This window comes from Chanos chanos, chromosome 7 (genome assembly GCF_902362185.1).
Source record: "Chanos chanos chromosome 7, fChaCha1.1, whole genome shotgun sequence".
NCBI classification, from domain to species: domain Eukaryota; kingdom Metazoa; phylum Chordata; class Actinopteri; order Gonorynchiformes; family Chanidae; genus Chanos; species Chanos chanos.
In genome coordinates, this window is record NC_044501.1 from 15,131,647 (window position 1) to 15,145,236 (window position 13,590).

The following is a 13,590-nucleotide window of genomic DNA, read 5'->3' on the forward strand; positions in this document are numbered from 1 at the left end:
TGCTATTACCACTTATCAGCGCCGCAGTAGAGTTGTAGTGCTCGTGACAGGGGTTAGAGGCACTGTCTTTCCCCTGTATTGTTCAGATAGCAAGTCGAATTGGATTCTCCCTCTTAGTTTCGTTGTAACACACACACAGTCCCTAATCAGTCGCTCCGACATGGCGACCGGGAGGACGCTTCGTCTTGGCGGTACTTACTTATAAGCGCATTCAGACGGTCCGTTTGTGATTGCGTTCCAGGGTTGTTGTAGGGGAATACAGTCGATCAACTTTAAAGACCTACACACGTGGAAAATATTCGGATATTGAATAAAAGGTAAGAATACTCGTATATTTCATGCTGCTTGTGACTGTGCAGTTCAACTTACCTAGGAACGGATAAGTGAAGTCCTAGTTTGGCCATTACCCTCTAATGGTGTTATTTGTAATTGCTCACAGTAATTTTGTAGTCTTAAATGCATATCTCAATCTCAGATTGCCACGCGCGGGAGCACTCCTATTTGAAAAAACATATTTGTTACATGAAATACAGAAAAAAATACTCTGTGCCTAGTTTCCTTACTGCCCCTGAGTAATGCTTTCCATAACCTTCCAAGTATAGAAAGATTTGCGTCAGGGAATTACACTGAAAAGTTCTCGCAAAGGCAAGTAGTATAGCCTATGCGTACATATGTATGTCCTTCACATTCAACAGAAGCTAAAGCGCTTGAAAAAAAAATCAGAGGACATGATCTCTCGATGTTTTCCCTTATGCGAAACGTTCCACTGCTTTCAGGTGACGCAAAATATGTCATTATTCGTCCGTGGCACGAATCCGTAAAATCACCTTCATTTTTACCTAATTTTCTTTGTCACAGTGCTTACCGTCTGCAAAAACCTGACCAGATGAGCTTGCACTTAAAGGCGTCCTGACGTTTGATTTAATAGTGATGTTATGGTAGTATGAACGGGACTGTGTTTAATAAATAATTGATAAGGTGACATTGTCTATGATTTCTGTGTAGCCTGTGGTACATAAGTTTTTTTTTTTTTACGGCCACTTCAGATATCTGAGCAGAGAGTGCATCTTTTGATGTGTTAGAGGAAGCTTGGGTTATTTCCAAACGCCGGCAGTCGCCTATGTGAGTTATGCTGTCGCTAGACTTTAGCCTACTAACATCTTAACCTAACTAAGGGATTATTCTCCTAACCTACATTCGAGAGCATACAGATCACTCCCCTCAATTGTTGCTGCCGGTTTGCAGTAAAGCACAGGCTAGGAGAATCGATATGATCCGCTGATTGCAATGTGAACTATCAAACAACAACAAAAAAACAAAACAAAAAAAGAAAAGAAAACAAACAAACAAACAGAAACCCACCAGTGTAGTCCTGGCATATAATCTAATTCCAAATCATCTCTTAAATTTTCTCTCTTAGTTGGCAGCCTTCTTCCAAATTCTAGGGGATGATAGTTTCCCCCAGTTGTAACAGACTGTAGTATCATGACTTACTCACAAGATTTTTATTTGTAGCATGTTTTCGTTTTATACCAGATATTGTCACTTGAGGACACTCTGTCTTTGAACGTCGACTTTGACATCTGACAGACAGTTCATAGAACGATGAATGATCATCTGATTTTCATAACAAAGTTCTTTGAGTTTAGGAACGCTCTGTCCTTCCAACTGTCCACTCAGACACATGCATTCCAAAGGCATTTGGTCAAACCATGGTCCTAGTCTGTGTTTACAGACATGCACATAGAGGGGCTATGTGTCCCTCTATACACATATCTGTATGTGTCTGTGTCACAGAGGATCCTCTGTCCCACGCCCAGTCTGGCTGACAGAGACACGGGCTTGGGAAATTTCAGGCAAACAAGTTCAAAGGCAGGTTAAATAACTGAGTGTGCATGAGTCTGGGAATAGTGCCCGTACAGCAGTCGTCTTTGTGCCTTGTAAAGTGCATATATGTGTGTGTGCTGCGCGTGAGAAAAAGCATAGAGTGGTAAGTAGGCTACAAACAGAACGTAGGAGCTACATTAGAGATATATATATATATATATATTTTTTTTTAAGGAAGTAGTACTTTAAGAGAGGAATAGAGCTTACATGTCATGTTTCCCTATTCCACTCGTAGTTACTGACTGAGCAGAATGTAGCCCAGAAGTCACAGATAGTTGGCTACCCTCCAGCTGTCCTGAAACACTTCCTGGTGCTTTGGTCAGTTATCTTGTTCATGGCCTTGCTACACTAGTACAACTTACTTACCTGATTTACATGCCTTGTTTTTTTAAAGCCCTTTGAAGATAAGACGCCAAATTTACTCTTAAAATGTTGTACAAAAACTGCTTTGGTCACCTGAAACTATCCTTTAACTTTTTTTTTTTGCACTAACTGGATAATAAGTGAATTATTAACACTTAAGGGAAACAAGCAGGGCTCTGTTTTGTATGTGGAGGTGTGGGCAAAAGTGAGCTTCACTGTGGATTTAAAATACCCCTTTCAAGAGCACATCTCCAAGAGATAGGGTTGCACAATGACCAGCCATATCAGATGTGAAGTCACTTGTTTTTCTTGCCCTGTTTTTTTTTTTTTTTTTAGGTCACTCATTTTGCTTGGTCCCAAATGGCACTGATTACTTTTCTTTACCTGTGACAGAACAGACACTCCTTCCAATGTCTTCTGTAATTTGTAGAGTGTCAGAAAAAGCCAAGAGTCTTTTTCTTGACAGCACAAGTCAATTCCGTATGAATGCGTTACAGCGAACCTGTTCCACTTGCATGTCTATCACTGTTTTCCTTTAGGGGAAATATTATAACTTAAGAGGTAGTGAAGTGAGAGGACCATCATGTGTTGAAGGAAGAATTACCTGTGAATGGGAGGTCTAAAGAAGGATTGTTACCACTTTCTCGTGAATCAAAACAACCAGGTGAGAAATCTGACACTTAGGGAAATGACTTAAGTTCCAGGTTCTTAGGCTTGGGAAAGTGAATGAATATTTCCATTGTACTATCACACATAATCTCCACAGAGAGAAGTGGAATCACTGGATAATGGAAAGGCCTGCTCTTGTGCAGTTGACTTGTGGATATAGGAAGCCAAGCATTTACTGGGTAATACATCAGCTTGACCTCTTGTGTTTTTCTCTTGAAGACACCACCCTGAATGAGTCTGTTTTTGTGGTCTAATAAAACTGCCAGCTCAAGGGATTAAAAAGTCCCTTCAGAGATACCTCTCAATTATTCATTCAGTTTAAATATGTGTAACCAGTAACTTAGCCTTAGAGCAGGAAAGAATGGGCCCCTTTATTGCTCTGTTTGTGCTAGTAGCCTGGCCTCTGTACAGCCAGGGACAGCGAGAGAATGAGTGTCTGTTTACACTCTCTCAGCTACTCCCTCTTTACCTCCCACCCCCCGCCCCATCCACCACCCACACTCCACCCCAAATCTCAATTCACAGATATGCATATATAGCCTACCTGTGGACGGTCAGTAGAACAAAAGGTCCTTTCTAGTTGTCAGCAACCAAGGTTTTCATTATCGCTTCTTGCGTCATACGGATGTCGGGATGCCGTTTACAAAGTGTTGAACGCTTTATGTTACAGAACAGTAATTTTATAGGCATGGAGTGTTTTTGTCCTCCTCATGACACAGAATACCAAGAAAAATGTACGTAAAAGTTAACCAATAGGTGATCGGCCCATGTATTGTCATAGCCACTTAAGGAAGCTGAGTGAGTATTCTGGTTTCTTCAGCTTGCAGACGCATTGCCTCAGTCCCGTTTACGCTTATGCTCTCACTCTCTAAAGGAGATATATCTTGAACAATACAAAATTACAACTCGCTTTTCCAAGGTCTTTCCCACAGAGAGCCCGGCTCCCATGGAAATCCCACCGGCCCGACCGTTGTTGATGCAAGATAATCTGTACCCATTGTGTCTAGCAATAAGGCCCTCATGAAATTAGTGCCAACAGAGTGGGCTTTAGTTGGAGGGTTTAGGTTTGTGCTGACTTCTGCCTGCTACTCTTCTTAGATGTTTAAGTTAACTCGCTTTGACACGTTCACCATCTAGACATATGTGATAAACCCCATCAAACTCTTTTTTTTTTTTTTAATCGTTCCTCTGCCTGCTCTTCTTCACGTGTTCTAGTTTCTAGAGCTCCTGCGGTCTGTTATTCATTACATCACTGCGGTGGTATGTGTTGTGTCTTGGTGAGCAGTTGATTCTAATCAGTTTGAAGTTTGAGGACGCGCTTTGCACCAGTGCTTAACTTATCCATCCTCGTTGTTGTCAGGATAACACCAGCTGATTTGATATGATTCTACATCTTTGGTCCGTTTTGTTTCTGCTGGCTGTTTTGCGAGATGTGGGAACACAGGTCTGGGCGTGTTGAACAGGAGGAATTTTAAAGACAGTTCACTAATAAGAGCCAAATGTCTTTGTTCTACTGACACAGAAAACTGGCCTCTGCTTGGGAGTTTAGCAGTCCCTTCTTTTTTTAGCCACATTCATTTTTCTTTTTGTTGCAGTGAAATGTATTTTTTTCCCTGCCTTATAGATGGTCTTAATTAATCATTTACTTAGGCATTGACATAGACATCTGTTAGACTTCATAGTCCTTATGCTTTTATGAGTCATGCGGTTTCTCTTTGAGGTACCAGAGAAAGATTTTATAGTGCCATCAAAATGGTGACCTTTTTTTTTGTTGTAGTACCAGCATGTCCCCTCCATTTAAAAACAGGATAACTGGCAACTCTTCAAATGTCTCCAGCTCTGTGTTTCATCTGGATAAATTGGTTTGTGCTGTGTTCCTTTGCTTAGAAATGTCCAGTATTTGATTCTGCCCGTCTTGGAAGTCGCTTTGGATAAAAGGCGTTTGCTAAACGAATAACTGTAAACGTAAATGAAATCTCTTACAACAGAGTTCCTTGGGCAATAAGTATAAATGTCCTCATACACAGGGTAGGAATGTGTTGTTGTTGTTGTCATCCTCATCCTTAATTGTCTGTCCAGAATGGTCTGATCCCATTTTCATCTGGATTCTTCTATTTCCATGGTAACATGTCTGTGCTGCAGATAGCCCATTGCTACCTGAGTTTGTGTTCATCACCTAAAGGACACTGCTAGCTGCTCATTTGTTTAAAATGCAGCCCATGCTCAGGAAATCAATTCTAGATCCATTAGTGCCATTAAAGAATGAGCGTAATGATGTTTCTGAATGAGGAAACCATTTCAGGCTTATTCTTTCCCAACTAAAAGACCAGAGAAATGCAAAATATCACTTTCGTTTTTTACCCCTCCTTCTATCGCCACTTATATTCCACAGCTTATTAAGAGATTTTTGAGTAGATGGGAAACACGATGAGGGGAGAAGAGGTGCTTTTAGATTTTGTGTTTTTCAAGAAATCTGGGTGAGAGGAAATTCACTCAGTTCTGTTCAGCAGTAGGCTAAGTGAGTAGTTCTGCTCTTGTGTTTGCCCCCCCCCCCCCCCCCCTTCATTATTTAGAAGATGTGGCTGCAGAAACACAGCTCTAGATGCCCTCTTTAAAAAAAAAAAAGAAAAGAGAAAGAAAAAAAAAAAAAAAAACTATGGCAAGTGCTTTGTAGGTTGACTTATACATTTTCTGTCAGTTTATCTTAACTATTCTCTATTAAAAATATATTTTCTTTATTAATTAGGCGGGCTGCAGGCTAGTGACAGCAGCATGGTGGAGCCAGAGGAGAGGCCCTCGGGGGCAGGCCAGAGACTGGGAGCTCCTGAGAGTCTCGGCATAAGCACACTGGAGCCTGGACACCGGCCTCCCAGCATGCCCCCCGGCCGACAGGTGTCCATCAGGGTCCAGATGCTGGATGACACCCAGGAGGTCTTTGAGGTGTCGGTAAGTGTGACCTTTAATGCAGCTCAGAAAAGGAATGTGTTTAAACAGAGTTGAAGCTGCTGATGGAAAAACAGTGGGAGACAGCAAAAGCTATAAGAGAAATTCTCTGAGTGTGAGGTCATGGTGTGCATAGATTCATGTTTATTTCTTGAAACTGACCGTATGTGGTTAGCTTTGGGTCTTATCTTGAAAATGTATCAAGTGGTTCATGTTGATAAAACACTATAGGTAATGTCTGTTATGTATAATGCCCCCTCCCCCCCACTTTTTTTTTTTTTTTTTTTTTTTTTGGCTGTGCTGTTGCATTATTATCAGTGTTCATGACACTATATTTACTCCTGAGAACACTGCAAAGTTAAGTGTTTCCACTTGTACACGAAATGTTGCAACAACATTTATTTCCATTTCGGAATATTAACAGTTCGAGGTTAGGCACCAAAAATTCTTCCTACTCGCAGGAAAAAGGAAGGAGACATTCCCTTTTTATCACACTGATTCCTCGGGGAGCGGTAATGACGCTGAAGTGTCTGAACAGTTGCTAATGAGAACATATAGTCATTGATTGCCACATGGGGAGTTGTAAGTCCTTTAGGTTTTGAGGAGGACTTCTCTGAAAGGGGTCCTTTGTGCTTGTGGTCTAAAGACTCCATCAGCCACTCCGTCAGAGGCTAATGTGATCCAAGCTAAGGGCCATTTGTAAACTGAGGGAAAAAGAGGGGGGTTAGAACTCCCCGCAAGCCAAACTCGTATGGACAGTGTGGGGAGTTGGGAAAGTTGCCTATGCCTGTTACCTGATTCTCTTTGTTGGGCCCATTGGTGAAATGTATATACCCCACCAGGGGCACGCCCTAGACTCCTGTTAGACCCTGAGGGCAGTTTGTTGACAGTGGAACACTCCCCTACACAGCTGGAGTTCACCTATCTCTTTGTTGTTGATGGCACAGGCTCAGTTGTAGACTGGAATGGAACCATTGTCTTTCTGTGTGCCAGGGTGTTTCTGTTTAACCAGAATTTGTTTTCATATAGACAGACATTGTTGGCTGTTATGAACTGAAATGAAAAGGTGAAAATAAATTTGAGATAAAATTGTAACTGAAAAAAAAAAAAAAGCTTTGGTTTATAAGCTTGTTAATGACAGCCAAGACTTTCTTTAGAAATAAAAGTTATTACACTGCATTTTGAAGGCTGATAGCAGCAGCTGTATTCAAGTGGCATGGGGATAGAACCATCTGCAGTATTCTGCTGTCGTAAATTATTTGTCAGATTTCAGTGTCTTGAGGTGATCCCGTAAAAGTTGTTGTTATAAATTAGTTTATTTATTTGTTTTCCAAAATTTGTTCTCCAAGAATGAATGAATGAATGAAAGATTTCCACTTAAAGGAGATACTTAGATAAATAGAGCTAGAGTGTTTTTTGTTGTTGTTTTTCAATTGGCTGTGTTCATGTCGCATATGCTTGGTTTGATTTCATTTCTTCATAAAATCAATAATTAGTCCATTAATTAAAAATTGATTAACTGACCTGAGACATCTGTATTGAGATATCTGAATTTGCAGACAAAGGCCCAGGAGATGGCTATTTATATATTTTACAAACTCACACTTTGGTTTTGTTTTACTTGTTTGTTTCTATTTTGTTTACTTTTATGTCTTTCAAGATAGCGCTGTGTGATGGGGAAGCTTTCCTACCACGTTTCATGCAGTGGTACAATACTGCATGGTTGATTTCTTTGGTACTGTTTTCATGTGTTACTGAATTATTAATAGACTTGCCATAGTATTTTGCTCATAGTGCTTGTAGTCCAGTACAACACCTAAACATTGAGACACCTGGATTAAGTTGACTGGAAATTGAATCTAGACAGACCTAAATGTTTTCAATTTTATGCCCCCCCCAAAACAAAACCAAACAAAACAAAAGAGCGAAATTTCCTCAAGATCTTCTTTATGTTTGCCAATCTCTCCTCAAATCTGCTCTGAATTGAATCTGAAGATCAAAGTCAGCTCTGTCTGTAGTCACCTACAGCGGTTGTCATGCCAGGCCAGTGAATGGATCTTTTTCTTGGCAAGAGTTAAAAATGAAATGGATGAAAAATGTATGAAAGGTTTTTCATCTATAAGCACAGAGAGGCTAGAAGTACAAAGATTAAAATCATAAATATGTACGTTAAGCCTCACAGGCTTCTGGAGTGGTCTGTGTGAGGCTGTGTGTGTGTGTGAGGATGTGTGTGTGTGTGTGTGTGTGTGTGTGTGTGTGTGTGTGTGTGTGTGAGGCTGTGTGTGTGAGGCTGTGTGTGTGAGGATGTGTGTGTGTGTGTCTCTGTGCAAGTCTCTGTGCAAGGCTGCGTGATAAATAGAGGATTATCCATTTGCATTCTCTGACATAGCCACGTTAAGAAATGCTCAGAAATCGAATTCTCATTTAAAGCCAGACTGTATGAGACACATTGACCAATTCAAATAATGAAGTAGACTCATCGATGCTTTAGGAGTACTACCTATTAGTGACTCATTTACTCCTTTACTCTATACTAACCTGAAATTTAAGGTTGTCAGTAGACCATTTGAATTGAATCCATAGATTAAGTGTCGGGAGTGCATAAGCTCCTTTCATGTGAAAGATTAGAACATTTGATTGAAAGGGAGTGGGAGGGGAAACCAAGAAAGGAAGTTGAAGGACTCATTTAGATAAGAGGGTTTGATCTGTTTGATGTTTGATCTCTGCCGTGACGTTGGCTCAGCTTGGACAATCTTTGGTCATGCTGTGCATAGAGGATTCTGGGATAGGGAGCAGCTTCCTCTGGAAGCCCAGAGGGTCAAACCTACAGGGAATCTGTTTAAAATTCTTGTGTGAAAATGCCGCAGAAAGGAAGTCTGTTTGTGTGTCAGCTGTAGTTTTTTCACATATTGGTCTCTGCCCTGCTTTGCTTAAATAGACTGAACTATTTCCTGTCATTTTACCTGACTACTGTAACAACCTTACCTCAACTTAACCCCATTTAAGGTTTTTACCTCTCTGCACCCTCATTTTTTTTTCTTTTCTTCTTCTTCTTCTTCTTCCTCTTCTTCTTCTTCTTCTCCTTCTTCTTCTTCTTCTTCTTCTTCTTCTTCTTCTTCTTCTTCCTCTTCTTTTTTTTTTTTTTTACTGTACCCACCATTAGCTCCTCTACAAATAGAAACGCTCCCTTTATAGCTTCAGTATCTGATCTGGAGCAGGACAAGGTCTCCTCTGACAAAACTGCACCAAAAGTATGTCAGGCTCATTAAAAGTGCTGACTTCCTATGGGTGTTTAGTAAAAGTCAGCGAGTTCTTGTTAGGAAACGGTGTTCTCACTGGATGTGGCTGTCCTTGATGTATTCTTCATCTAATTGCCCTCGCTCATTGACAGACTGCTAAAGTATGTGTGTGTGAGTGTGTGTGTGTGTGAGGTGGGGGTGTATGTGTTTCAGTGAGTGTGAGTGAATTGTGAGATTCAGATTCAGATGACCTGTCATCTGGACTTTGGAAAGGTGAAACCACATGGTTTGTTTACGATGAGTGATGTTGATGTGTGAAACAGATATCGGATTTTAAGCAAATGCGGTGTCTCACAAGTCTGAGTAAAACAGTTTAATGTGGCTCTGGCAGCACTGGCTTATTCCATTAACAGACATACACTTAAAGTCTAGATAGAAGACATGTTTGAAATGGTCCATAGAAAAAAAATGACTTTATGTTGATAATAAGACAGTGACTGAAAAAAATAACTTTGTTGTTTTATAGTCTGTGAGTAGAAGCACAGACACTTTCATGGGGGACTGTTTGGATGTTCATGGCTCTTTTCAGTAAGATTTCATAAAAATGTCTCAACATTCACTAAAATTAGATCAGACATGTCTGCATGTTTAAAATACTTTAACATAAATACTCCCTGAGATTTTAATTAGAGTATTTTCTGAACCATGTAAGGAAGAACGTTTATTTGGTATATTTCATAACAAAAAAGGAAAGATAGTGGAGACATCTCAGGCATTTAATTGTTTTGTTCTTTCTTTTTTTTCTTTTCTTTTCTTTTCTTTTCTTTTCTTTTTAGGCAGTTCAGACAGCCAATTACTGGCCCTCTTCACTGCAACTGCTTGTTGTCTAAATTGCCTTAATTTGAGTCTGCAGGATAGCTGCTATCATTAAAGCGTGGGTTAGATCTGAAACTGTCACACAAACTCTTTCTACACATTTGTTATTTATTTTAAGAATTAAATGCAAGTGTCAGATAAAATATTGATCAGTTGTTAGGCCTGTCTAAATTGGAAGAATTATAGCCTAAACTACCATCCACATAACATGGACCCGAAGCTTGCATGCAAGTGATTGGCTTCTTACAGGAGCATTTTTGAACAGTTGTGTAATTATACAAATTCTATCTACAATTTTGGTTGGAAGTAATTGTTGCAGAAAACAGCAACTACGTATAACTATATAGGACGGTTTATGTGTTGAGGGTGTGTCGGAGTCCCTGGGGATGTCATCTGGTGTTTGAACTCTGTGGTTTTCTTCTCTCTGGGAGACAAACTTTTTGGGGTGTCATTATGGTTTTCGGTTATTTTTTGTTTTTGATTTTTTTTTTTTCTCTTTTATTTGGCAATTTTACACACACTCTTTTTGTTCATCACTCAGACATATTGGTATCTATAAACATCTTGTGATGAAATGGCTAATATTTGATGCGCTCTTCAGCAGTGTATTTGTAGCTGCTACTCATGCAGTTATGTAGGTCTCTAGTCATGAAAAGGAGGAGCTCAACTATTCTTTTTTTGTTTTTTCTAATTGTGCTCCTTCTCCTTGGGTGTTACCCATCAGATCTGTTAAGCCATGAGCACTTCTGTTTTGCCGCAGACTCAATGATGGACCATTTATCCCAGAAGAGGAAATCATAGCCTTGCTGATAAAGTGGAAGTTTGTGCCCACACAGAGTATACTGACAAGGGGCTTGTCAACACCGTCCGAAATTAGAGCAGTATGTTTTGAGTTTCCAGTGACTTTCTGTTTGAGACTTCCTTGACATATCGGTCTTTTTAACCAGCAGAGCAGAACACAACAGCTTGTACAGAATTAGATTATTTGCTTGAAATTTGGAATTAGTGTCTATTCTGATTCATTGGAGCAGAGAAGAAATGTGTTATTGTCCCCCCCTCTCTTTTCAGTTCCTCAAAATGCACAGTCTCTGTACTCATCCATGTACATAAGGAATTCAGAGTGAATCTATGAATTTAAACAAGACTCTCTATCTTTTCACTCCTGCTTGACACTTAACTTGATTTTCTGACAGACATTCTCCTCCAAGGCTCTGCATAAAGTCAGTTTATAAGTGAAACACCTTAGATACAGTTTCCTCACATCGCTTCCTATAATATGTCCTGTCCCTGTGCTCAAAGTGGAGTGGTTATTAGATTCTCATGTGTTACAGTTGAAACAATTGCTATCGTATCAAGCAGGAATTCCAAACATCTGCACTCTGGATCTTCAGCTGGAACCAATAGGAAGATGCAAAATATTTGTAATGTAAGGGGAAGATTTCGAAAGTCTGTTCATCTTGTGAGAGAAGGAAAAGATCCAAAGAGTTTTATAATTGGTTACAGGTTTTTCAAAATGGAGGCACTTTTAACTTCTCTTGTTCTTAGGTGCAAGTGGATAAACTGTTGGTGGACTGGTTATTGTGATTTTCTTCTGTCTGTGTGGCCTGAAGCAATTGGAATTTTTGAAAGAAAAATGTGTTTCTGAACCAGTGCTGCTTAGACTACTACTAGTGTGGTCTCAGTCAGTGTGGTTAATACATTTTTGGCTTTAAAATGGTTTGGCTTTCCAAGTTGCTTTCCTGCATCAAATCTGTCTCTTTTCTTCATGGCATTTTCAATTACTCAGGAATAGCAGTTGTACAAATATTTTTCCCCACATAGAGCCATTTTTCAGTTGTTTCACATACCACACCATCTTGACTTTAGGGCCTAAACCATAATCCAAACCTCACAACTTGCTACAATAAACTTGAAATTTCCACGTTCATCTTATCAGAGAAATGGTATGACAAAGTGGTATAGACAAACATTTGACACTTGAATCATTTTGAGGTTGTGAAAACCACATCAGTGTACTGTTTTTGAAACTGAAAAGGCAGGAAAGAAATATATATGGGATTTCCTATTGTAGTCATGGCAACAATCCAGCCATGTCACATGATCAACTTCATCTCTGCTAGTAGCAGGAGATGGTGGTAATGTAGACAGCATTTCTTCCAAGGAAATAACCACTGTGTTGCCAGCCTCTACCATTCTGAATAATTCACAAGAGGGAGAGGTAGATCTGGTGTTACACTGCTACAGTGACGGGTCCCATCACCCTTAGTGGGAAATAGAGTGAAATTCAATAAATAATGGAGTTTTTGTGTCTTGTGGTGCACGCTGAGTGCTTTTACCGGATGCGAGAGCATACAAGGGACTGACAACCAGTGAAGAATGTCTTGTTGTCGTGGTTGCACTGTTATTTATATAATACGGGGAAGATGAGGGATAGCTAAGTTGCCCTCAGCACCCAATCAAAGTTTGCACTGGCTCAGTAAATGGATACGAGAGGGATGTAGCACAAGCACCACCCCACCCCATACACGCGCGCACACACACACACACACACACACACAAGCAGTGTCAAACTCTCGGCTCTGGGCTTGCCACCAGTGTAGGATTTACAATGCTGCGAGGAGATTCTTTGACAGAGAGATTTTAGTTCATTTCCAGTTGAGGTAGCTATTTGGCTCAGCCAACGCTTGGCATTTAAGTTGCAATAACAATGAGAAATGCTATGGAATTTAGAGTCATAGTCTCTCCACAAGTATGCCTCGCTACAGAGACTAAACCAGTTGTCGAATCCACAATTCAGGCAGTTCTAAGAAATGTTTATGTCCTTATTTCTTTTTTATACTCCAACATTAACACAGGCATTCCATAAATAAGACTATATTGCATATTTCAAATTGCATTGTTTGCACATTATTAGCTTTATATTGAGCAGAACTGTTGCCTGAATTATGTGTCCTAGCAATACGGATTCACACATACAGAGAGACAGAAAACAGAACCATGCACCTGGTCATATTAGCAAGGCTGTTGCTGAAACAAATTAATCTACTGATTAAGATACGCATAAAAGAGACTGGCTTTGTTGCCCCTCTTTTCTGTTTTTTTTTTTTTTTTTTTTTTTTAGCTCTTTGAACTGTTCTTTTCAATTCGTACAGCATTCTGCATTAAGGTTTGATGTTTACAGCAACAGACCTGTCACTTCAGCTTAAACAGTTCGTAATGACAATGTCAAACAACAAGAGTGAATGAATGAATATGGAGAGAGAGAGAGAAATAAATGAATATGCATGAAAACTAGGCATGAAATTCTGAGAATTTGACGCGGCAAAAGTTTGAGTGCCAGTGATTTTGACAGACGTACGGCAAGAGTGTTTTAAGCTTTTTCCCTCCACGGTCAGCAGACCCTGCCCTAGGGGGCTTTCACTGTATACTGCAAAGTAAAGGGAGGGAGACAAAAGATGGGGTACTTTTTATGTGTTTTGGCTGTGACTAAAGGGCATAGACAGGCTGTGTTTCACAATTCCCTCTGTCTCAAGTGCCGTCCAGATTCAATGAGTGATGTGACTAAGGGCTATGTTTGTCTCCACCATCCCCACCCTCCTTGTTTTCCATCTTT

General features: G+C 40.0%; 1 protein-coding gene across 3 annotated transcripts in view; it reads left to right on the forward strand.

The window, feature by feature from the left end:
• The first annotated feature begins 163 nt into the window (after positions 1 to 163).
• farp1 (FERM, RhoGEF (ARHGEF) and pleckstrin domain protein 1 (chondrocyte-derived)) overlaps positions 164 to 13,590 on the forward strand; it is a 63,103-nt gene continuing 49,676 nt past the window's right edge. For all 3 annotated transcript variants that reach the window (XM_030780784.1, XM_030780785.1, XM_030780786.1), the window contains exons 1-2: positions 164 to 317; positions 5,666 to 5,865. In XM_030780784.1, coding sequence (XP_030636644.1) covers positions 5,692 to 5,865 — 174 coding nt within the window. In that variant the 5' untranslated portion in view covers positions 164 to 317; positions 5,666 to 5,691. The remainder of the gene's footprint in view (positions 318 to 5,665; positions 5,866 to 13,590) is intronic.